At 36.3% G+C, this 23,994-nt stretch overlaps 1 protein-coding gene across 1 annotated transcript in view; it reads left to right on the forward strand.

The window, feature by feature from the left end:
• The window catches only part of CNTNAP5 (contactin associated protein family member 5), a 974,910-nt gene that overhangs the window by 467,164 nt on the left and 483,752 nt on the right, over nucleotides 1-23,994 (forward strand). Inside the window, 1 exon segment of the mRNA XM_043992699.1 lies at nucleotides 11,015-11,279. Coding sequence (XP_043848634.1) covers nucleotides 11,015-11,279 — 265 coding nt within the window.

Here is a 23,994-nt window from a genome sequence, read left to right on the forward strand (position 1 = left end):
ATGTAACAAGGAAGCAAAATGGCAGGACTCTAATTTGAGAGATAATAAAGTATCTAAGGAAAAGGAGGACTTCAACATCCCATAGAGCCAATTCTCCAGTTTCTATAAACTGCATCTTTTGGACTAGCCTTTCTCCATATAACCATTCTTCCACAGGAACTTGTTTCTTCTTGACAGGAGGCTTCCCAGTCTGTGACTACATATTCTGGGCCCTTTTGGAGAGCTGGCCCTCAAACATAGGTCAATATTGCATTTTTTCCCAAAATGAGGCAACTAGATGGCTCAGTGGCTAGAATTCTGGGACTGGAGTCAGAAAGACCTGAGTTCAAATTTGGCCTCAGACATTACTAGCTATCTGACCTTGGGCAAATCACTTAACATTTGTTTGCCAGGAGGCAGCTGGGTGACTCAGTGTATATACTGCTGTGTCTGGAGACAAGAAGAACTGAGTTCAAATCCTGCTTCAAACAAAGATTTGGATACAACTGAATGTTTGAAAAATGGCAACATTTTCCAAAATAAATCTCTCAAAAATATGTTAATGATGTAACTCTGGAATTTGTCAGAAGAGTATGATGCACTACAACTAAGAAAAGTCAAGACTCCTCATGGCTATAGTAATTAAACTTTTAAAATGTACCAGGATTCCAGTAGAAACCTAAATGTAGACAAAACAATTAGGTGGAAAGCTCCAGGTCAAACAATCCTGAGGTAATAGGAAAGTCATATCTAACTGCATTCAGTCATAACCAAAGTCTAGTAATTTTCAGAATTTGTGTGTATGTAGGGGAGGGTGTGTTGACACCAAAAACAGCAAGAAGAAAAGGACCTAGTAATGTGACTCTTAGAGAATGAAAGGCCAGTGGCAAGAGCCCTGGGTGTGGTGGTGGTGGGTGGTCACCTTCTGCTCAGAAGCAAAATTAAAGTGCAGATGGAGAAGCATAATGTAGGGAGAGAGGCACTAGAAAAGGGACAAGAGAGAAATCATTAGTAGAGTCCAGAGCTGAAGCAGCTCCAGAGCTCCTTGAAAACAGAGCCAGATTGTGTACCAGAGCCAATTGAAACCTGCCTGGAAGAACTTATTATTAAATTTTTGTTGGGATTTACTCCCTAATGTACCCCTCAACCTTCCCTACTCTAATTTCTTATCTCCTTCAGATTGAGCAGAGTGTTTTTTTTTTTAATTATTTCCATACTGTGGTGGCAGATAAATTTTATGGGACCTTTTCCTTCTACCTTCCTTTTTTCACTTTCCCTTCATTTCTTTATTCTTCTATTAATTTCTCTTGGATAAATGAATATTTAATAGAATTATGTCCATCACCATTTCCCCCCTCCACGTATCTATAAAGATTTTGATATAGAAACACATTAAACTGAAAAAGGGAATTGGATGGAATAGCAAACATGCAGGGGGAAAGAGGGGTTAAAAAGGAAAGAGGGATATGTAAAGAAGTAGTCAAAAGCAAAACAAACCTGAATAATGGAGAAATTAATAGAAAGAGGGATGTAAGAAGGAAGAAAGAATTGAAATCTGGGGTTAGGGGTGAGGAAATTGAAAGAAAAAATCTTGAACAGAGAAAATTTAAAAAACAAAAACATTTCAGCATAGGTCCCAAGATCAGGTATATTCTTTTTCTACGAACACCTCATTTACAAATGTAAGGAGAGTGGGGTACAAAGAGAGAAAACAGTATCAAAGAACAAGATGAAAGGAAATACATAATTATCAAAGAGAACTATGAATGTGAAGAGTATGAATTTACCCATGAAATGGAAGAAGATAGCAGAAAGGATGTGTGCTTATGTGGGGGGGATTAAACATAAATTTTGCATAGTTTAAATTATAATCAGAATCACATAAAATTTATCAGCTACCACAGTATGGATATAATTAATAAAAAGAAAGAAAAAAAACACTCTCTTCTAAATCTGAAGGAAACAATAAAGTAGAGTGGGGAAGACTGAGGGGGACATTAGGGAGTACCCAGTGTAGGAGCATCTTATTATATGGAGTAGAAACCAAGCAGAATACCAGATGAAAACTGGTGGGAGCTGAAACCTCAGATTCTGTCCCCTATAAAAAAAGTCATTGGGAGGTGTTTAGTATTCTACCCTTCAGTACTCCAATCAGAAGTGAAAAGAGGCTAAAAGAAATAGTTTCAGCCAAGGCTTGGGCTGACAGCACCGTGGTGAGTTTAGAAATGATGAGCTTATCCTAAAAGAGGCATCTTATTTTATGGTATTGAAACCAGCAGAGCAGCAGATAAAAAATGGAGGAAGTACCACTACCATTTAAAACAGTCCTCAGAAAGCTACTTGTAGCAATAAGACAAGAAAGAAAAGTCAAAAGATATAAGTATAGGCAAAGAATTAACAAAATTATAACATTTAAGAAATTATATGACTTGTAGTCAAGAAAAAATATTGGAATAATAAATTCTGCAAATTTATATGCTATAAAATCCATATAAACAATCAGTATTCCTTAATGTTAAGAACAAAATTTAGCAGGAAAAGTTAGAAAGAAAAATTCCACTCATAAGATGACAAAATATGTAAAGGATTAGAGAAGAAAATGCCTTTAAGCTCCTTCAATAGGGGAATGGTTATGACTAAACAAGTGATTAAAATTACCAAAGATATATTAGATACTTTTAATTATATAAAACAAAGATTTTTTTTGGTATAAATAAATCAAATGCAGTTAAAATTGAAAGGGGAAGAGGTTAAAGAGAAAACAATATTCTAATTACCTTTATCAGAAGTCATCATTATGCATCCTACCTACATATTAGTTATTAATAATAGTTCATTAGAATTAAGTGGTCACTGAAAGCTATCTTCTTTAATAAGTAGCTTTACCTTGTAGGAAAGAGCATCTAGTGGTGCAGTGGATAGACCCCTGGGACTGGAGTCCGGAAGACCTTAATTCAAATCCAACTTCAGACACTAGTTGTGTGACACTGGACAAGTCATTTAACTATGATTGCCTCAGTTTCCTCATCTTTTAAATGAACTGGGGGCAGCTAGGTGGTGCAGTGGATAAAGCACCGGCCCTGGATTCAGGCGTAGACAAAACAATTAGTTCAAATCCGGCCTCAGACACTTGACACTTACTAGCTGTGTGACCCTGGGCAAGTCAGTTAACCCCCATTGCCCTAAAAAAAAAAAAAAAAAAGAACTGCAGAAGAAAATGTCAAACCAGTCCAGTATCTGTGCCAAGAAAACCCTAAACTATTCCACAAAGAATAGGATATGACTGAAATAACTAAACAATAATGTTCCAGGCACTGTGCTAAGCACTTTTGGACTGCTAGGTGGCACAGTAGATAAAGTGCCAGACTTGGAGTTAAGAAGACCTGACTTCAAATCCAACCTCAAGACAATTACTTGCTCTGTGACCCTGGGCAAGTCATTTAACCCTGTTTGCCTCAGTTTCATCATCTGTAAAATGAGCTGAAGAAGGAAATGGCAAACCACTCCAGGGTCTTTGCCAAGAAAATCCTCAATGGGTCATGAAGAATTGGACACAACTCAAAAACAAAAATTCCACCTTCTACAGGAAAACTTTTTAATCCCTCCCTTAATGCTAGTGCCTTCCTTCTGTTATCTTCATTTTAGTACATTTATATCTTTTTTTATACCTAGCTGTTTCCCTTTTCTCTCCTCATTTATACTGTGAGCTCCTTAAGAACAGGGGCCATTGTGTGTATGTGTATGTATGTGTGTGTGTGTGGTGGTGGTGGTGGTGGGGAACGTTCTTTTTAGGTCATTGGGGTTTTTTGCCTTTTTTTTCCATCACCTACGTTTGGATATTTAATACATTCTTTTTGACTAACTGACCTATTGGTGTTTGATGTAAGGTGCCTTTTCAGTAGTATAGGTGACTTTCACTGATATAACTTTAGTTTCCTGCATAGTGGCTGCTTAATTAGGGATACTTCTTTTAAGCCAATTTCCATATAGGGTGTAGTTTCCAGTCAGTGATGTAGCTGATTAGCTTACATGAAGATTCAGATGAAGATTTTGGCCCCATTAACCCTTTTCTCTAAAAAACTAAAATTTAACAAACCCTGAATTTTTTTTTTTTGTTGTTGTTAATATTGGAATTGTGAATTCATTGGTATAAGGAACTCTCAATAAGGAAACTCCCTCTCCTGAAGTAGATCTGCAAGTAAGTGCCTCTGTGGCCTGAGACCAATTCATATTTTTCTTGGAAGCTTTTGATGTAGGGACCCTGATGTTGCAACCTCTTCTGAGGGTGCACCATGATCTTCCTTGTCACTAAAGAAACTTTCTATGGTCCTCAACTTTTTCTGTCTGCTCATCTTAACAGTCTTTTACTTGACTTTTAACTCCTTAAAGTGGGGCACTGTTTCCAGGTTGCACTGTCCCAAGCTTCAGGGGGTCCCAGGTGATATGATTTAAGGAGGAGCAGGTTTTTTACTCACCTGGCCTGTTCCCTGGTCCATAGATAACCCCAGGCCGACTTGCTAATTAACCAGCTCTGAGGAGCCTGCACCTTTCCCTGACCTGGGCCACTGCCATTCAAGCCTACTTCCTGGCTCACAGCAGGGGTGAAACAACCAAGTTCCACCTCAGCACCAGCAGAGACCCCTGTATCTACCCCCTGGCACCTGCTCAGCCCTCTCACCAGACTGTGAGCTTAGTTCCAGAAGACACTGGTACTGCAGCTGATTCAAAGGATCTGGAGGTCTCTTTCCCTGGCATAGCCTTCCTGGGACTGGATCTGTGTCAGGGTAACTATGGGATTGGGCTACACTTCTGCCTTGGCACAGCAGCCCCCTCCTTCTGAGCTTCTAAGCCATCTTTGGCTAGAAAATGATCTCAGCCCATTCTTTTGTGGGGTTTGCTGCTCCAGGAACTGCCCTATGGCATTATTTGGGGTTTTTTTGGAGTGATCATGTCATGAGTTCTGAAAGCTTACTGCTTTTCCTCTACCATCTTGGCTCTATCCTGGAAATCCCTTCAGTCCTATTTTCCAAGGGATGGTTTCACAAAGGAGATTGAAAAAAAAAAGGATGTTAATTAATGAGAAAGAATTAAATAGGTAGAGTGAGGGCCTAGGAAGGAAATTCTGGAACAGAGTAGAAGGCAAGAATCATTTCAGCAAAGATTTGGAGTCAGCAAACCACAAGATATCTTTTGAACATATTCCTATGGAAACAATAAAAGGGGGGGGAACAACAAATGAAACCCAGCATATTTTGTCTGTGTTAAGATAATTCAATTTCCTAACATTTCTGGTTACTAGATAGCCAGTCTGGAAGTTATAAGAAAACCTGTGTATCAATTGAAATTATCCATAACTGAAATTATTGTCTCAAGAAATGGTGTGTTCATAGTCCCTGTAGGTATGGAAGCAGAGATTAATGACTATTTTCAGGGAATGTTGTAGAGGTATTCTATATGGATATGGATATATGGATATGCACATATATACATATAGTATATGGAGGTTCAGGTTTGTATGTCCAGTGGTAGTGTGTTAGATAAGAAGATGTCTTTAGTTTGATTGAACGTCTAAGTTTAAAAATGATATGAATGGAAATTTTCTTTTTCTTCCCACTTTTTTTTCTTTTCATTTCCATCATTTCACATACCCCCAGCATTACATACACATACTACATCTTTCTGTACAAACTCAAAATTTATTCATATCTACTTATGTTCTTCCTAATATAAAGGTAGATGAGGCATTTTCCTTTCCAAGAAATAAAGAATTACGTTATGTTCTGCAATTAAATTTCACTGGTGTCATTGTTTCTGTTGAAAGGCATCCTATTAGTCACTGGACTTCTGTCTCAAAAAATTCTTAGTTTTCTTTAGAACATACTAAGGTAGTGTCATGGGTAAGAGGTGGTGGTCCTTAAGTATTATTCAATAAAAATTACACTCTCACACAGCCCAATTAGAATTAAAGTGGGCTTTTATTTGGTGCTAGGGAAAGTGAACAAATGGGAAGTTAAAGACTTCACCCCTAGGGCAGGAGTCATTAAAAATATTCTCCTATAACAGAGAAAAGGTAAAAACTTTTATAGAAGATAGATAGAGTGTCCATTTGAAAACTGTAAAGTTCCTTTTTGGGGTGGGGTGAGGGAATCTTGGATGCTTATCATATTCATGAGAGTGGAGGGAGATTTTTTTAAAATGATGGTCCTGACCTTTGAGGTTATTTCTGTTTCCTAGCTCTGGTCAAGTAGTAGCCTGACTTAATTGACCTTCCTGCTGTAGAATTTTATCTCCCCTTATTCCTTCAGTATGTCTGCCCTGATATCTAGTTGGTCAATTGAAATTTTATTAGTCCCTTGATTCCTCAATATGTCTGTCCTGTTATCTGGTTATCTTTGGTTTTGCTTCTCACAGGAGTAAGTTCTTCTCATTTATTCCAAGCCTATGTCAGGTAAGTAAGAATGTTTCAAAACAAGAAAAAAGTGAAATGTGAAAAAAATGAGGAAATGCACCCAAATCCCCATTTGTGTCATTTATAAAGAGCAACTGAGCAAAGTAGATAGCCATCCTCAGCATTGGGAAGACCTTTTTTACATACAGACTATGGGGACAGAGGCTTACTCATCTATTTTTATAGATGCCCTCGGAAGTTCCCTACACTGATGAAATCACAGGTGTGTATCTTAAAAAAAAAAAGAAGTATTATGCAAAGTTTTCAATGTTGATGGCAGCTCTTTTATTTCTCTTCCTCCATGTCATCCTTTTTTTTCATTTCCAGTCTTTACCTTTTCTCTCACTTTTCTATTTTCTTATTTCTTTCCATTTCTCCCCCTTTCTCTCATTCTTTAGCAGGGCAATTTGCACAGGTCCAAATGTTAAACAAAACTTTGGTTCATTTCATTCAGAGCAAATTATTGTTTTTTATGGCCTAATGAGGTACTGGTTAGTAAAACTCAGTAGGGAGTGGGGAATAATTCAAAGATCAAGACATACTTTCTTCTCTTGGAGAACTTATAATCGTATAAGGATCTTAAACTTGAAGAAACACAGAATTGAGTGTTAAATTTTTCATCTCTAATGTTTTCATCTTTGGGTTAAATTTTACTCAGAATTTATCTTAAGTGATAAATTTGCTTGAGAAAGTTGCTTTAGATGCTTAAAAAATCCTGGAGACAAAAGCTGCTATATATGGTGATAAGAACAGCAGAAGGTAGATACAGTTTTGTGTTCAGGAACCTAAGGAGCTGGAATTTGTTAATATGTAGTAGAAGCAATGCACATTTTTTCCAAGATAAAAGTTTTATTGACTGGAGCTGTAAAGCTGATTTAGATAGATGAAAAGAAAAAAAAAGTTCTAACCTTTTTGAATTATGAGTGTTCTACTAACCTCTTACTCTACAATTCAGTCTGTCCTTTGGGGAAAATTTAATTTTGGAGAAATTCATTTCCCTTATCTGCCATTTCAGGCCTAGGAGCTTTTACATTGTGGATTACCTTGTTTTCCTTTGCATAACCACTATTTGTTTCTGGGACTGCTTTGGGATATCTGTACCACTATTCTCCCAAGGGCTATCTTTCTGTATTGGCTAAAAGAGAGATACCTTTTATTGCCTGAGGGATACCTTTGTGGATCTTTCAGAAAGAAGAATGTGACAAATTTACTTGAATAAATACACAGCATTGTTGTGGTGATTAGCATTTAATACCAAATGGAAATTGAAAATAGGGTCTGTGAGTAGCTGTGGCATTTATTTGAAGTTGGCATATTTGCATATTCGAATGCATTGCTTTCATAAAACAATGAAATTTTTGCATAATACTTCCTTTTTTTGTTTGTTTGTTTTCTGGTGAGGCAATTGGGGTTAAGTGACTTGCCCAGGGTCACCCAGCTAGTAAGTATTAAGTGTCTGAGGCCCTATTTGAACTCAGGTCCTCCTGACTCCAGGGCCAGTGCTCTATCCTCTGCGCCACCTAGCTGCCCTATAATACTTCCTTTTACCAAATTACATAAGATTTTCCTATAGATAATCCTTTAGGAATAGACTAATTATGATACCTTTTCTTAATTGAGGACTTTTCATATAATTACATTTAATTCCCCTAAGGTTCACAGGATAAGATTTAGAACTGGAACCAATATTAGAAATCGTTGATTCCAATGATTTTATCTTACATATGAGGAAACTAAGGCAGGAAAAAATAAATATGGGTTCACACAGCAAGTTGATTATTTTTTTAAATCATAAAAGTACTTTATTATTTTTCAGTTATATGTAGAGAGAGTTTTATACATTTATTTTTTATAAGATTTTCTAGTTCCAAATATTTCTCCCTCGCTCCCTTCCCTTCCCCCTTCCCCAAGACAGCAAACAATCTGATATAGGTTATAAATGTAGAATAACATTAAACATATTTCTGCATTAGTCATGCTGTGAAAGAAGAATCAGAACAAAAGGGGAAAACTTGAAAAAAAGGGGGGAAAAAAGTAGTTCTGCTCTGAGGCATCTGTGGCTTGTGGATTCCTTACCACCCTGGGCTTGCTAACTGTACTGGGATTGCATGGCCTAGTAGTACCTGTCCTGTGAATGGTTCTCTAGCTGGCAGTTTGCTCTCTCAGCTGGTGCTGGCATGTCTCACAACTGGCCTGCTGGCCTGTCTCACAACAGGATCAAGAGGACTCAGCTGTTGGTCTGTATTGTATCCTAAAGCCTCCTACTGACTTGCCCAGACTCCACAACTGATCTGAGCTGAGCTGTGTTCTGCTCCCCTTTTCCCAAGTGATACATACCTTTCCTGAAGTCTTCTAAATTATCTCAAGTTGGAAGATTATGTCTTTCTGTCTTTTTGTAGATTCTGTAGTTCCAGAATCTATTTAGAGGCTTGATTTAATGTTGTTTTTGAAGGAAACTCAGAAGAACTCAGGCAAGTTTCTGGCTTCTCTCCACCATCTTGGCTCTGCCTCTAGCAAGTTGGTTTCTGAACATGGACTTCAACTCAGATTTCCTAACTTAAGATCTACCTTTCTGTCCAATAGGCCACATAGCTGCTTCTGCTCATTATATGTGTTCAAGCCCATACTATTTGCTTTATGTTTTCAGGCCTCAGAGGGCTAAGACTGAGGCTGTTGATTCTGTACAACTCTTATAGAAGTAAAAGTCCCAGGAACTTCATAAATGTATAAAATGGTCAACTACTTGAGGACATGATTTGTTTTTTCTTCAAGCTTATAATATTCAAGCACATAATATTCACAATAATAATTGATATTTATAATATGCTTTACTGTTTTCAAAGTACTTTGTAGGAGTTGTTTAATTGGAGATTCACAACAATTCTGAAGAAAGTAATTTCTAAATTATTATATAATTATTATTTTTTTATAAGAAAATTAAGGCTCATAGAATTTGCGACTTGTTCATTATTTATAAAATAATGTGTCAGACGTAGGATTTGAAATCAGTTCTTCTTGACTTTAAGATCTGCACTTCATCCACTAAAAACACCAATGTTTTTAGGTTTGATTCTCTTTGGTGTTTGTGAAAGTGATTTTAAAAATGGTTAGGCTGATGATGTTTCAGAAGAAATTTTGATCCTGGGTCTAGCACTACTCCTCTGACTTTAGATTAGTTAATTCCTTCTGTTATGTCATAATGGTGATATTCTGACTAATCTCAAGATAACTGTATACCTGAAAAGTAGAATGTGTAATTATCCTACTAGTTTTTCTGTCTATATCACACTGAATAACTAAGAAGCTACTTTTAGAATTAAAGGACCTGCATTCATATTATATGCCTGTAACAATTTGTATAATCTTAATCAAGATACTCAACCTTTCAACCTATCTGGTACTCAGATTCTTCACTTAAAAGTGTGTGTGTGTGTGTGTGTGTGTGTGTGTTTTGAATTAAATGGTTTATAAATCTCTTTAGCTCTAAATTTGTGATCTGTGAACAAATTCCAAATTGAATGAACTCCTTTGAACTTCTTCATCATACTTCCAAAAACCTCATCATCTTGCATTGTCACATCAGCATTGATACTCACCCCTCAACAGTACTGTCTGATCTTGGGACCTCTCTGATTGGAGAGTGAAGTGGAGATAGCTCATCTCAGAAGTTCCATTTAAAAAGGGTGCCTAGATCAGCTCTCTCTCTTTCTTTTTGTTTCTTTTTTTTCTTTTCTTTCTTTTTTGTTTGGTTTGCAGGGTAATGAGGGTTACTGACTTGCCCAGGGTCACACAGCTAGTAAGTGTCAAGTGCCTGAGGCCAGATTTGAACTCAAGTCCTCCTGAATCAAGGGTGGGTGCTTTATCCCCTGCACCACCTAGCTGCCCCACATCTCCTTATTTTCCATCCAGATGCACACCTCTTCCCTTCTCTGTCATCTATCCTTGCCGGATACCTTTCTTCTTTTCCCCTTTTTTCTTCATTTTTTTGTGTTGTCTTTCCCAATTAGATTATAAGCTCCTTAAGAGTAGGGGCTGTTTATTTATTTCTATTCACAATATTTATCACTGTGCCTGATATATAGTGGTAGTTTGATAAATGTTTATTGATTGATTATCAGTTGATTACAATTTGGAATCAGATGCACATGAATGGATATACTATATATGTACACAAATGCATGAATAGTATGAATAATATATGTATTTAAGAACATTGATGTGTTGTTTAATCATTATCTAGGCACACTATTCTCTTTCTGCAAATCATCTGCTGGTTTCTCTTTGGACCATTTTTGCCAGCAAAATATCTTCTTTCTTCAGTTCCTTAGAAAATATTTTAAAGCTCTCTCAAGCTCCCCAGTTGAGCTGTCCCAGGATGTCAGATGACATAGTGACCCTTGAAACAGGAACCTACAACCACCTTGCTTGTGTCCATGAGCCCAGTTGACATATTTTCTTTTAATAACTCATAGCTGAATGTTGAGTGATCCTGAAATTAAGGTCAGCTTCTGGTGGTTGTTTATATCAGTTGTCAGATTGTAGAATAAAAAATGGCTTTTATGGGTTTGCTTTTTTATTGTTTTCCAGGGCAATGTCACTTTTTCCTGCTCAGAACCACAAATTGTTCCCATCACGTTTGTCAACTCCACTAGCAGTTATTTGTTACTGCCCGGCACCCCCCAAATTGATGGGCTCTCGGTGAGTTTCCAGTTTCGAACTTGGAACAGAGATGGTCTGCTCCTGTCAACAGCGCTGTCAGAGGATTCTGGAATCCTGCTGCTCTACCTAGAAGATGGGATGCTGAGACTTGTTATCCAGAAAATGACAGAACGCTCCATGGAGATCCCCACAGGTATCTGATCCTTTTCATGCCCTAGTCAAATTTGTTTGTTAGTCATCAAAGTAACCTCAGGTTATTTGGCAAAGAGTTCTGATGCCAATTTAAGGGGAGAGCTGCCCATCACAGAGACAAGTGATCACTCCAATGTTCCTTCTTCAGGATTCTTTTCATCTGAATTTTAGCCTTTAGGAATGGCAGCCAATCCATCAATGTACAAGTGTACATTGTTAAGACCCTTTACTGCTGTATTTTAACATTATTTTAGTTATTAATTGTGTGCCAATATGTCCAATGTCATACTGTGTGACATGGTAGTGTACCATGGTAAAGAAAAATGAAAGGAAGGAAGGAAATTTCAGGTTTAAAGCTGAAGCAGATGATGATAATGATGATGAAGAAGCCATTTCAAGTCATACATTTCAATCAATAGCGTGAGATTTCATTGTGACCTGCTGTCAGAGTATTGTTCATGGTTCATAAGCATACTCTTTTAAAATATTATTTCTATTTTTATGACAGCCTTTTATTTCCCCCTTTAAACAAATGTTATTTTGTTTTAAAAAATAACTATTTTTTCAATTAGCATTTATTTTTCTTCCTCTCATCTCCCTCTGTCTGGGTTAGAGAGAAAAAAGATATCTTTCTAACTTATAAGCATTTTTGCTTTATATATTCATACCCATTTTATGGATTATTTATTAGAAGAGATGTATAATGTTCTGCTGAAGATGACAACAGAAATAAGAAATGTGGCCATAACCGTAGCTTTGCATTTTCTACTTCAATTTTTATTAGCTTCATTTGAGTCTACTACTTGTTTAATCTTTTCTCCATGTAAATTAGTGTTGGCACAGGGTTTACTGACATAGTTGGTGAGGACTCAGGGTGGAGGGAGGGCTTCCTCTTTTCTGATGTATGGGTATCTCCTTGAATTGTACTTCCTTCAAATGGCATTTATAGTGTTCTCTTAAATTATGGAGAAAAAATTTAAAGACCCTGAAAATGGTGTCATCTTTCTACACACTGAACACTGAGTAAAGTGACCTATTTTTCTTTTAATTTAAGCTTCATCTCTGATCATGTGACCTTGGTTAATTTATTTCAATTTTTTATGCCTTACCATTCAAATAATAGCTGCTTTTATTTATCCAGCAAGAAATGAATTGAGAAACACCATTAATACTTCTCTGAGCTAACTAATCAAATGTTAACACAGTGGGTTCTTTTTTATTCAACATTTTTAATTGAATGATTAAAGTCCACTAAAGATCTATTTTGATACCTTGCTATTATGTAAAGTTGATATGGGATCCTTAAAGTCTATGCTAATGGAGTGGTCTGGCAGGTCCTACCAAGCTGGAAAGGTTTTGAATATTTGCCAGCTGATGGAGTATAAATCTATTTTTTGGGGACAAGCTTAATGAAAGGAGTCATTTCACTGACGTGGCGATAGGGTCATAAAGATTTTAGCCAAAATAATACTTGAAGATAATCTACTAAACTTATAGGTTGGCAAGTGCATTGATGGAATAAATACCAACAAGGATGAAACCACAGATCCCTAAAAGTATTACATTATTGACATAAGTGTTATGTACATAACCCTGTGGTAGGTTCTGAGAGAGATTTAAAAAAAAAAAGAAATGTTAAGTTTTGGTTCCATCCTTCCAGAAGTTTCTACTTCTAGATTGTCTCCCATGTAGAAAATGGGTAAAAATGAAGTTCAGAGGAATGAAAAATCACGGTGGTAATGGCTTAGGGTAGCCACATGGAGGAGAATGGATCTTGAATAAAGAATAAGATATAGATTTGTGGAGAAGGAAGTAAGGCCTTCTGTGTCAGGGAAAAAAAGCATGGCAAAAGCTTGAAAAGAGGAAAAAATATGGTGGGTTTGGAGGAATAATGGAAGGATAGCCTCATTGGAGAAAAAAAGTTGAACAGTGAAAGACCAGATATATTATACATTTAGATGTAACAGATAGACTTGGGCTGGAATATGGAGGTACTGTGACCTCTCTTTAAAAATCATGAACTTGAGTTGTTAGACATAAGAAGAATTTCCTCTACCCAGAAGGATTTATTTTTTAAATAACTTTGTCCCATTTTAATTGGATGAAGGTTCCCCCAATAAACTAATCAAACATTTATTAAGTTTCTCCTATAAACATGACACATAAATCTGGGTATTGGGGCTACAGTGCCAAACACAAAACTGTATTTGCCGGGAAGGTGATCTCAGTATAGCAGGGAAGACAATATAAAAATAAATATTTGTCTAAAAATGCAAACAAAGCAGATTTAAGTCTCTGGGGCTGGGGAGGAATGAAGGCCTCAGGCAAAAGGTGGTACTTCAGAGGTCCTTAAAGTATCTTTTTCAAGAGGTAGAGGAAAGAAGAGAAAATGTTGCAGCCAATGAAAAGGCAAGAAACCAATTTCAGGGTTTTTATAAGTCTCAGGTCAAACTTCCTGAATAAACAAAGAAAAGTTAAAAAGTTGACTCCAGATTGTCTGTTCCTAATTGGGGAGATTCTCAAACATGGAGTCTTGTAGGCCCCAGGTAAAAAATGCAATTTTAATATCATATGGGCCCTTGTGGTACTTTTCTCCAAAACATCCAGGTGCTAGTTGTATTATTAAATGCACCTGAGTCCATTAAAGCAATTTTATGACTGGAAGAAAAACTTGTTAAGGCTGTCACACTCCCCCAGTGCCTGACAAAAAGGAAAAAGAAAGCCATCCACCCCCTCTTATCTACCTTATGAAAATTACTCAAGTAAAAAAGATTTTTTTCTTAATTAGCAATATAGTTCTGCTAACATCTGGCAAGGAATCTAACTGTATACTACTTGCATTGTGCATTTTCTCCGTTTGGGAAATGGTGAACTTCCTGGTCATTTCTTCTAAATAGCTAAAGGCTTTTTCTTTGCTTCCCAAAGCCTAGATTGCTGCCATAGGGACTTATTTACTTTTTAGGAGGAACACATTTTTTTTGTCTAGATTTAAAAACCCAGGATATCATCACTATCTAGAGATAGTCTGAATATAGACAACTTGGTAGGCTCCATTTCCTTAATTGTCAAATGGGAATAATAATATCTACCTCTCAGGGTTGTTATGAGAATAAAGGGAGAGATAATATTTGTAAAGCACTTAACGTAGTGCCTGGCACATAGTAGGGGCTTATCAAATGCTTATTTCCTCCCTCCCTCCTTTTCTTCCTTCCCTCCTTCCGTCCTTCCTTCTTTCCTTTGAGTACTTGAGGAATTATTTGGGCAACAATTTTGTATAACATGTAAGTCAAGTAAATGGCCTCCATTATTTGCAAAATACAAGAGAATTTTTCCTTTTGTTTCAATAGGTAAAGTTTTAAGTAATTTTAGTTGTGCCACTGATGTTGCTGTCTCATAATAAGTGGAAATAATCAGCAAAATATTAGTGTGGATAGACTAGGAATCAAGATGCCCAAGACATCAAAGACTTGCCCAGATTTTCTATAGCCCATGAAAGAGAGAGAGAGAGAGAGATGGAGAGACATAGAGACAGAGATAGACATAGAGACAGAGATAGACACAGAGAGAGAGACAGAGAGAAACAGGCAGAGAGACAGAGATAGACAGACACAGACATAGACCCAGACAGAGACAAACAGAGAAAGGAAGAGACAGAGAGACAGAGATAGAGAGACAGAGGACAGAGCGACACAAAGAGTGAGACAGAAACACAGAGACAGACACACAAAGACAGTGTAATGAGGGAGGGAGAGAAGGAGGGGGAGTTGGAGGGAAGGAAGGAAGGAGTGAGCCTAAGTTATGCTATAGGGAAAAAAAAAAACTGCAGTGGAATAGTTCTGAAACTTTGATTCTTATTTCCAGTCTTTCAAATGGTGTACATGACTTAATGTTATTTTGGGATCTTTCCATTGGAAATAAAAAACAAATAAAGAAGCAAAAACTAAATTCATTCTCATAATAGTAGTTACCTTAATTTAGTTATTAAAGTGGATGAAGTAACAAGAAGTTAAATCATATAATGAAAGCCGTCTTCTAATTTTTTTTTGTTCTATTGTTTTGTTAAAAATTGAATTCAGGGGCAGCTAGGTGGCACAGTGGATAAAGCACCGGCCCTCGATTCAGGAGTACCTGAGTTCAAATCCGGCCTCAGACACTTGACACTTACTAGCTGTGTGACCCTGGGCAAATCACTTAACCCCCATTGCCTTGCAAAAAAAAAAAAAAAAGAAAAAAAATTGAACTCAGTTTTTCCCCCCTCTTCTAACCGTTATGTGACCATTAATAGCATATATTTCTGGAACCTCATCTGTTGTCATTTTTTAAACTTCCTATCTGAGAAAAATCTGTCTTATGTCTTTATCTAAATGATTCTTTTGACTTATAATAGGATCATAACATCATAGGCTTAGAGTAAGACGGTACCTTAGAGACCATGTGGTCATTCAAGCTTCCTCATTTTACAAATAAAACAATGAGACAGAGATGTTTTATAAGATCAATTGGGTAAAAAGTTACAGTACTGGAACCCCAATAGGTTAAGGAAAACTAAAATGTTTAAAGATGGGTTTAATATTTGAAGTTTACATAAAACTATGGGAAGTATGTCACCCTGAGTCCATACCTTGGTACCACTATTAGTGACAGAATGAACTTCCTTGAGATATAATGGGCTCACTCATTCTAGAGGTATGAAGTAAAGTTTAAATAAGTATTACTCACATGTAATATCTATTATAAACAAAACTCCTAAAAGACTTATTAAATAGGGTTGCTAATAATAAATTAATTGATGGTCAGTGGTTTCTCTTGGTAACCAAAGACAACAAGGGAGACTCTGAAACACCCCAAATCAGGTGTGTACCTTCTGACACGGAATTCTTCTGATAAGTGGAACTCAACTCTGATTGTTGGACATTTAATGAAGAGGTGGGCTAAATCTTCAGCTCCTACTGCAAATGTGATTTAATCCTGAGGCTCTACAGCTTCAAGGCATCTAAGCAGGGGAAGCCATTTCCATTCAGACCCTTCTGGCTAGTTTTCTCCTTCATAAACTGGATTACACTATTATTTAATTAGGATTAAAGGGATGAAGTACAAGGAGACCTGTCCCAAGGATGAGACTCACTTTTTCTTTAGGGTCCCTGCCTTATTTTTGTTTATTCAATAAACAAAAGAATTCCTACCCAGGTTTGACTTGGTTCTGGGAGAAGATTACCTTACTCAGTTATAGCTAGCAGAGACTAAAGGGTCTTTTTAGGAGTGGGGTGTTAACAAAAATAGGAGGAAAAAGGAGGCATCAAAAATTAATAGTTAGTTATTAATATAATAACATATTAATTTCTCATAACAGAAGAATTCCTGTAGTGGAGAGGAAATTGAACAAAACTTAAAATTCTAAGATTCTGCCATACTATGAAATCAGGAACAAAACCTAGTACACCTAAATGAAAACATAAATGAGAGATGGGAAAGTTTCAAGAAAGAATAACTACAACAAAGTTGACATGTTTAGATTTTATATTGTAAATAATGGTCCACTAATCCTTGTCAAAAGAGGAGTCATATTCTGTTCTGTCACATGACAAAAGGGGCAAACCAGTTATATGATTTACATATAAAATCATATAAGATCAGATGATTTAGAACTAGAAGGGAATTAAGTGATCATCTATTCCAAGCTTCCCCTCCTTTTGCTGATGAGTAAATCAAGGCTCAAAGAACTAAATAATTTCCTCAACATCAAGCAAATCAGAAATAACATAACCCAGGTGTGATAACTCCAAAATTTGACATGTTTCCTCTACTAATATCGTTTGACTTTGTAGTGGGTACAGAGAATTAACAAAATCTGTTATACATCCAAATGTCTATAAAACTGTGTATACCCTTTGATCCATCGGTATCCCAAAGAAATTTTTTTTAAAAAGGAAAAGGATCTATATGTACAAAAATGTTTATAAACACTCTGTTTGTGGTGGCAGAGAACTAAAAATTGAGGACATGCCTATCAAGTGGAAGGGACACTCTTTCAAACTTTAGGTTTTTAATGCTGTGGTTTTTTTCAGAGCTAGTTTTGGGAATTGTAAGTTTTTATGCTTCCAAGTTAAGCTTACATAAGGAGAGATGTCGTCATTTCTTTCCTGGTGTGTGCTCTGGTCTTTACAGAGGAAGGAACCTTGTTCTCCTGCAGCCATAAGTGCTATCACTCCTATTAGCTCTAGTACTGAGACTTGGGCTCCCATGCTCCCCCGTGACCAAAAGAGTGTTTTTTTCTTCCTTGGAATTGAGACCTGGGCCCCTTGGTCCTTGTGAATGACCACAAGCAATCTTCTCCACTCTGCAACTGTGACTAGGCTACTACTCCTCTGAAGCCACATGTATTAATGCTTCTCTTTGCTCTGGAATTACAACCCAGAACTGCTTTATAGGCAAAGCAATGTGGTCCTGAAAGCTTCTGAAGCTGCTGTTGCAGCTGCTGCAGCTGCCTTCCCAACCTGCTGCTGGCATTGCTAGGATGTGGTCTGGGCTCTTCCTTGGGATCTACCACTTCCCTGATGTGACAGACCTTTTTTGCTCACCTCCTAAGTTTTCTTGGTCTGAAAATTTGTTTCACCCTGACTTTTTGTTGGCTCTGCGACCCCAGAATTCAATTTGAGGTGCTATTTTAAAGTTATTTGGAGGGGAATTTTTGGGAGTATGTGGGAGTTTCTACTCCACCATCTTGGCTCCCTAAATATATACTTTCAACCACTATCACTTTTATATTCTTTGGGTAGATAGGTTGGTTTATAAGGAGGCACTATTCCAACTTCGCCACCACCTTTTCATCTTCTTCTTTACCCTCATGAACCTCAACTTAATTCTTCTTCTTCTTCTTCTTCTTCTTCTTCTACTACTACTACTACTACTTCTACTACAGCTGCTAACACTACTACCACCACCACTGCTGCTGCCATCCCTACTACTACTACTACTACTACTACTTCTAATTCTATTTCTACTACTTTGATGATAACTGGCAATGATGATAAAATAGCTAGCATATTTGACAGAACTTTAAATTTTTCAAAGTACTTTACAAATTCTATCTCATTTGATCTTCACAAAACCCTGAGTGTTAGGTGCAATTTTTATCCCCATTTTACAGATGGGAAAATGAAGACAAACAGGTTAAGAGACAAGGTCGATGTCACACAGCTACTATAGAAGTTGAAATTTGAACTTAGGTTTTCCTGACTATAGAATCAGAGCTCTATCCACTGTACAATCTGGCTTTGATTCAGAAAAGCTCCCTCTATCTCTTGGCATTCACAGAATTCTGGCAGGAGACCTGAGAAAAAGAAATCCTTGTAAGGAAAGAGTTCAGAAATTATTCAATCAAAGGAAGAGTTTATTGTGTTTTTGTGATGAACACAAATTATACCTTCCTTGACCCACTAGACCAAGATTTTTTAACTTTTTGGGGATTATGAGTACCATCTAAGAATAATATTTTAAAATATATAAAATAAAATACAGAGGATGACAAAGTAAACTAATTATATTGAGATAAAAAGGCATTTTTCCCCCATCTAATTTCATGGGCCTCCAGAAATCTGTTTAAAGAATTCTCAAGTGAATATAGACTCCCATTATGAAGCCCTCCCCACTCCCACAGACCTAGAATATTTCCCCCTTTATATTATGTTTCCATTCTTGTCTATTCAACTAGAATGTAAGTCACTGGTAGGAACTTATGCTCTTCTAAGGCATTTTGTTTTGCAAAGTAGAGAGAAAATATCTTATAATCCCTAAATACATTTGGATTGACTGAAAATCAGATTAACTAACTCAGGAAAGTTTAGATACTAAAGCTAAAGCAAGACTGAACTTTCTCTATTGCAATCTCAAATTTTGAGATTGTTTTAATGCAGTTTTTGATTAGACAATAATATCAGATATTTAGTTGCAACAAACACCAATATTTTCTATATTTAAGTCAAATACTTCTTTTTTTCTTTTCTTTCTGTCTTCCTTCCTTCCTCCTTTCCTTTCCTTTCCTTTCCTTTCCTTTCCTTTCCTTTCCTTTCCTTTCCTTTCCTTTCCTTTCCTTTCCTTTCCTTTCCTTTCCTTTCCTTTCCTTTCCTTTCCTTTCCTTTCCTTTCCTTTCCTTTCCTTTCCTTTCCTTTCCTTTCCTTTCCTTTCCTTTCCTTTCCTTTCCTTTCCTTTCCTTTCCTTTCCTTTCCTTTCCTTTCCTTTCCTTTCCTTTCCTTTCCTTTCCTTTCCTTTCCTTTCCTTTCCTTTCCTTTCCTTTCCTTTCCTTTCCTTTCCTTTCCTTTCCTTTCCTTTCCTTTCCTTTCCTTTCCTTTCCTTTCCTTTCCTTTCCTTTCCTTTCCTTTCCTTTCCTTTCCTTTCCTTTCCTTTCCTTTCCTTTCCTTTCCTTTCCTTTCCTTTCCTTTCCTTTCCTTTCCTTTCCTTTCCTTTCCTTTCCTTTCCTTTCCTTTCCTTTCCTTTCCTTTCCTTTCCTTTCCTTTCCTTTCCTTTCCTTTCCTTTCCTTTCCTTTCCTTTCCTTTCCTTTCCTTTCCTTTCCTTTCCTTTCCTTCCCTCCTCCCTCCCTCCCTCCCTCCCTCCCTCCCTCTCTCTCTCTCTCTCTCTCTCTCTCTCTCTCTCTCTCTCTCTCTCTCTTCCTTCCTTTCTTTCTTTCTTTCTTCCTTTCTTCCTTTCTCTCTTTCTTTCTCTCTTTCTCTCTTTCTCTCTCTCTCTCTTTCTTTCTTTCTGCTTCAATTAAAAGCAGCTAAGAGGATAATGGAAAGCCACCTTGGAAAAATTCTAAGGGATAGAAATTATTTTGTGAAAGAAGGGTTGGTGCTGATTTTTCACAAATAATTATTAAACACCAATGGTTTGCTAGGATTTGTGCCAGGGCACAGAATGAACCATGCTTGAGAGAGCAAGCACTAATTAGAGAAAGGCCAGCAGAGATCCCAGTGGTAGTATATATGGTTGTATAAGGCACATCTCACTATGATGGAAGTATTCACCCTGATTAATACTGGCAGCCAGATGGTTACAGGCTACAACTCAGTAATTAACATAGCTGCTCCCAAAATGTTACCCTTTTTCATACAAGCCATTTGTATATAGCTACCATCTGTACATCAAGTAAACATGACTAGTCTATGAACTCTCTCCTCTCCTACAATTGTCACTAACTAAATGCCTTCTTGTTTTAGCTAAGATAACATTGATGAGACAATCCCATTAGTGAGGGTAAATAGAGAGGTTCAGCACTATAACTGTCACAACAGACTGTATGATTATATTCAAAGTTGAAAGTCCCAACCTGGATTCTCTGATTAAAAACCTCAAGTGATGCTTCTTCCAACCCTCACTCACAGGCAAATTCAGCAAACTCCTCAAACTGCAAAGCTGTCTTAAATTATAAACAAATCTAAAATTTTTTGACTATGTAAAAGAAAACAATTGCAATATGATTAATATTTCATTCATTGAACATTTGTTATTTGTTTTCTGGTAAAGAGCACTATGCTAGGCACTATGAAAAATTAAAATTTTAGATGAGCTCTGTCTCTGTCTTCATGGATTTTAAAGTCTAGTAGAGGGTTAAGACAACTATAGAAAACCAAGAATGATACACAATAGGGATAGTGACAGGATTGGTGATTTCAGTGATATGGAGAATGCACAGATAAGGAAATTCCTTCTAATAATGCAAACTGGCACTTTCTATGCTACTTATATTGTGACAGACTGCTTTGAGTTCAGAGAAGTTAAGTGACTAGCTCAAGGTCAAACAGTCAGGATATCATTACAAGGGTTTTCTCCCTTTTCTTCCTGGTTCCTCATCTGGCTCTCTATCCATTATAGCAGGTTGTATTTTAAATTCATAATTAATGAATTTAAGAGAAGAGATGCCAGGTGAAGAAGTTCTATGTGAAGTCCAAGGGGAAAAGATTTATTGACCACAAAAATTAGTGAAGACTTCTTGGGAGTGTATTTGAGTTGACCCTTAAAGGATGAATAGGTGAAGAAAGGACTGGAGGACATTCCAACAATAGCATCATTAAAGGAAAGGATATGAGAAAGCACAGATTGTATCCAGTGACAGCGTACTATTATTTGGAACATAAGAAGAATAAAGGAGAAATAACATTTTTAAAAAGCTGGAAAAATAAATGGTGTCTTGAATGTCAGGAAAATAAATTTAAACTTTATTCAAAGGGAACCGCTGATTCATTGATTGACTAATAGATTGTGTGATTATTATTTTTTTCATTAAGAACTCAGCTAAGAGTACAATTTCAAATGGGTCTATTCAGTAATTATGCAAAACTTTTGCTACTCTCCCAAATTTTCTACTTTGCAACTGATTTTTACATTTTTATGTCACATTCTGTCTTTGGTACAATCTTTAATTTTTGCTTTGCTGGTATTCTATATTCACATTAGGAAAACAAAAAAGTGTCAGTAATCTCCCATTCTAGCCAAAAACAGTACCTTGATATTTGAGCCTGTTTGGTAGCAGTGTTTTTATCTGTCTAGTTCAGAAAGTTCTCTTAAATAGGTCATCTTCTGACTAGTGAAATTTAATGAATACAAGCACAATAAATGATCTATATGATTGACTGTCATATGATTACTTTCATTATTAAGAAAGAAAGTTATCTTTTAATGTATTGATTCTGTCATCTTCTTCGGGAAGAAGATCCAGGATGTTTATAGATGATATCCCAAAAGTCACCGTACAGTTTTAGACTATTTTAAATTAAGAATTTGGGGATCCCTGCATAGTTAAACCAATCAAAAAGCATTTAATGACTTCCAATAATAAGCAAAATCACTATGTTAGGTACAGGGGGAATACAGTATCTGAGTTTTAAGAACTTTTGTAGGGAGGCAACAATCTGTGTGTATGTGTGTGATTTTGTATGTAGTGGTTTTGTGAATACATTGAGGTATACTAATCACATTGGTAGTGTGGGGATATGTGGAGAATTGTAGCCCTTTCTTATATGGCTTGAAAAATCCCTGGTTGTTTTGGTATTTTGTTTTTATAATTTTTTGGCTATGATTTCATATGTTTCTTTATGGTATGACTTAGCAGAACTATATTGGTGAATCAGAGAAGCTATTGAGTATCATTTGTGAGAAACTCCTTAGAAGTATCCCTGATCAGTGTAAAATGAAAAGAGGTATTTGTGACCAAAAGTTTTAGTATATGTATACATACACACATACATACATACATACATACATACATACATACATACATACATACACACTCACATATGTATATATTTATGTATATACATATATACATAATAAACATGATATATACATGTATATACATATAGAAACAGAAAAGTATATAGACATTTATACCATATACTTACATGTTTATATTTTGGGGTACCCTCTATATAGCTTTTCAATTCAAATAAATTCAATAAACACTTAATAAGCACCTGTTATGTATATAATTAAATAAACTTGTCTATCTATATATATAGATGTTTCTTTTTAAAAATTCAACATAAAATTATCTTGTGCTATCCCTCATTCTAGTTGATTTTTGAAATTTGCATAAATTTTCATCAAGGGATGCTCACTGACTGCAAGGACTACACTTGGATTTCTAGTCTTATGATCACTCAGAGAATTAGATATTGATGAATTAATGAAAATTTTAATGTGATCCCAAAATAAATACTTTATTGGAGATACAGGTGACTGAGGTGGTTAGATAAGCAAGAGGACTTCCTTTATTGATCACTTTCTCCAGCTTTTAAATAGGGATAATGATAGTACTTATGTCATGGAATTGTTGTGCAGAATAAATAAGATAACATATGTACAGCACCTAGTCCAGTGCCTGAAATATAGTAGATGCTTAATAAGTGTGCCCCTCCTTCCCCCCTTCTGAGAATATGTCATCTAGAAGCTATTGCAAGTGCAATGCATAATGACAGGATGATCCATCTTGCTAAAATTAAACATTTAACAATTCAAACTTTACATAACTAAATGTATAAGAAATATAAAGAATTAAGTTTTATAATTTTTTCAAAAATTTGTAGTTTTATACTTTTGAAGTCTCAAAAAATAAAACTGCAGCAAGACTTTTAGGGCACTCTCTACATATGTTTTCAATTCAATAAATTCAATAAACATTTATTAAGCACCCAAAATGTGACAGGCTGAGCCATTACTAGTCATTTTAACTTATTTCTTGCCAATGGAATCTGATGACTCTGGAGGAAAGAGTGGGACTGATGACTTTGCATGGATGGCTAAGTCCCCTAAACCAATTCATTTGCAAGTCAAAACATCACCTTCCTGATATCACTGGTCCTCTTCTAGAACTGATGGACAAACAACAATGTTACAGGCACTATGCTAACCACTGGGGACTCAGAAAGAGATAAAATATCGTTTTTGTCCTCAAGGAGGTTAAGAATCTAATTTGAAAAACAACATGTATGTATGTATGTATGTAGTTTGAGACATGAATATGCAGATATGTATTTGTATACACATTAAAGACACATGTGTGTGTAGAGATATATCAAGCTATATACATCATAAGTAGGAAATAATTAATATATTTAAGGCACTGCAATTAAGAGGGGTTGGGCAAAGCTTCTTGTTGAAGGTAGGAATATAATTGGGACTTAAAGGAAGCCAGGGTCAATGTTCATAGCAGAGGAGTGAGAGT

This window comes from Dromiciops gliroides, chromosome 3, assembly GCF_019393635.1.
Source record: "Dromiciops gliroides isolate mDroGli1 chromosome 3, mDroGli1.pri, whole genome shotgun sequence".
In the NCBI taxonomy this organism is placed as follows: domain Eukaryota; kingdom Metazoa; phylum Chordata; class Mammalia; order Microbiotheria; family Microbiotheriidae; genus Dromiciops; species Dromiciops gliroides.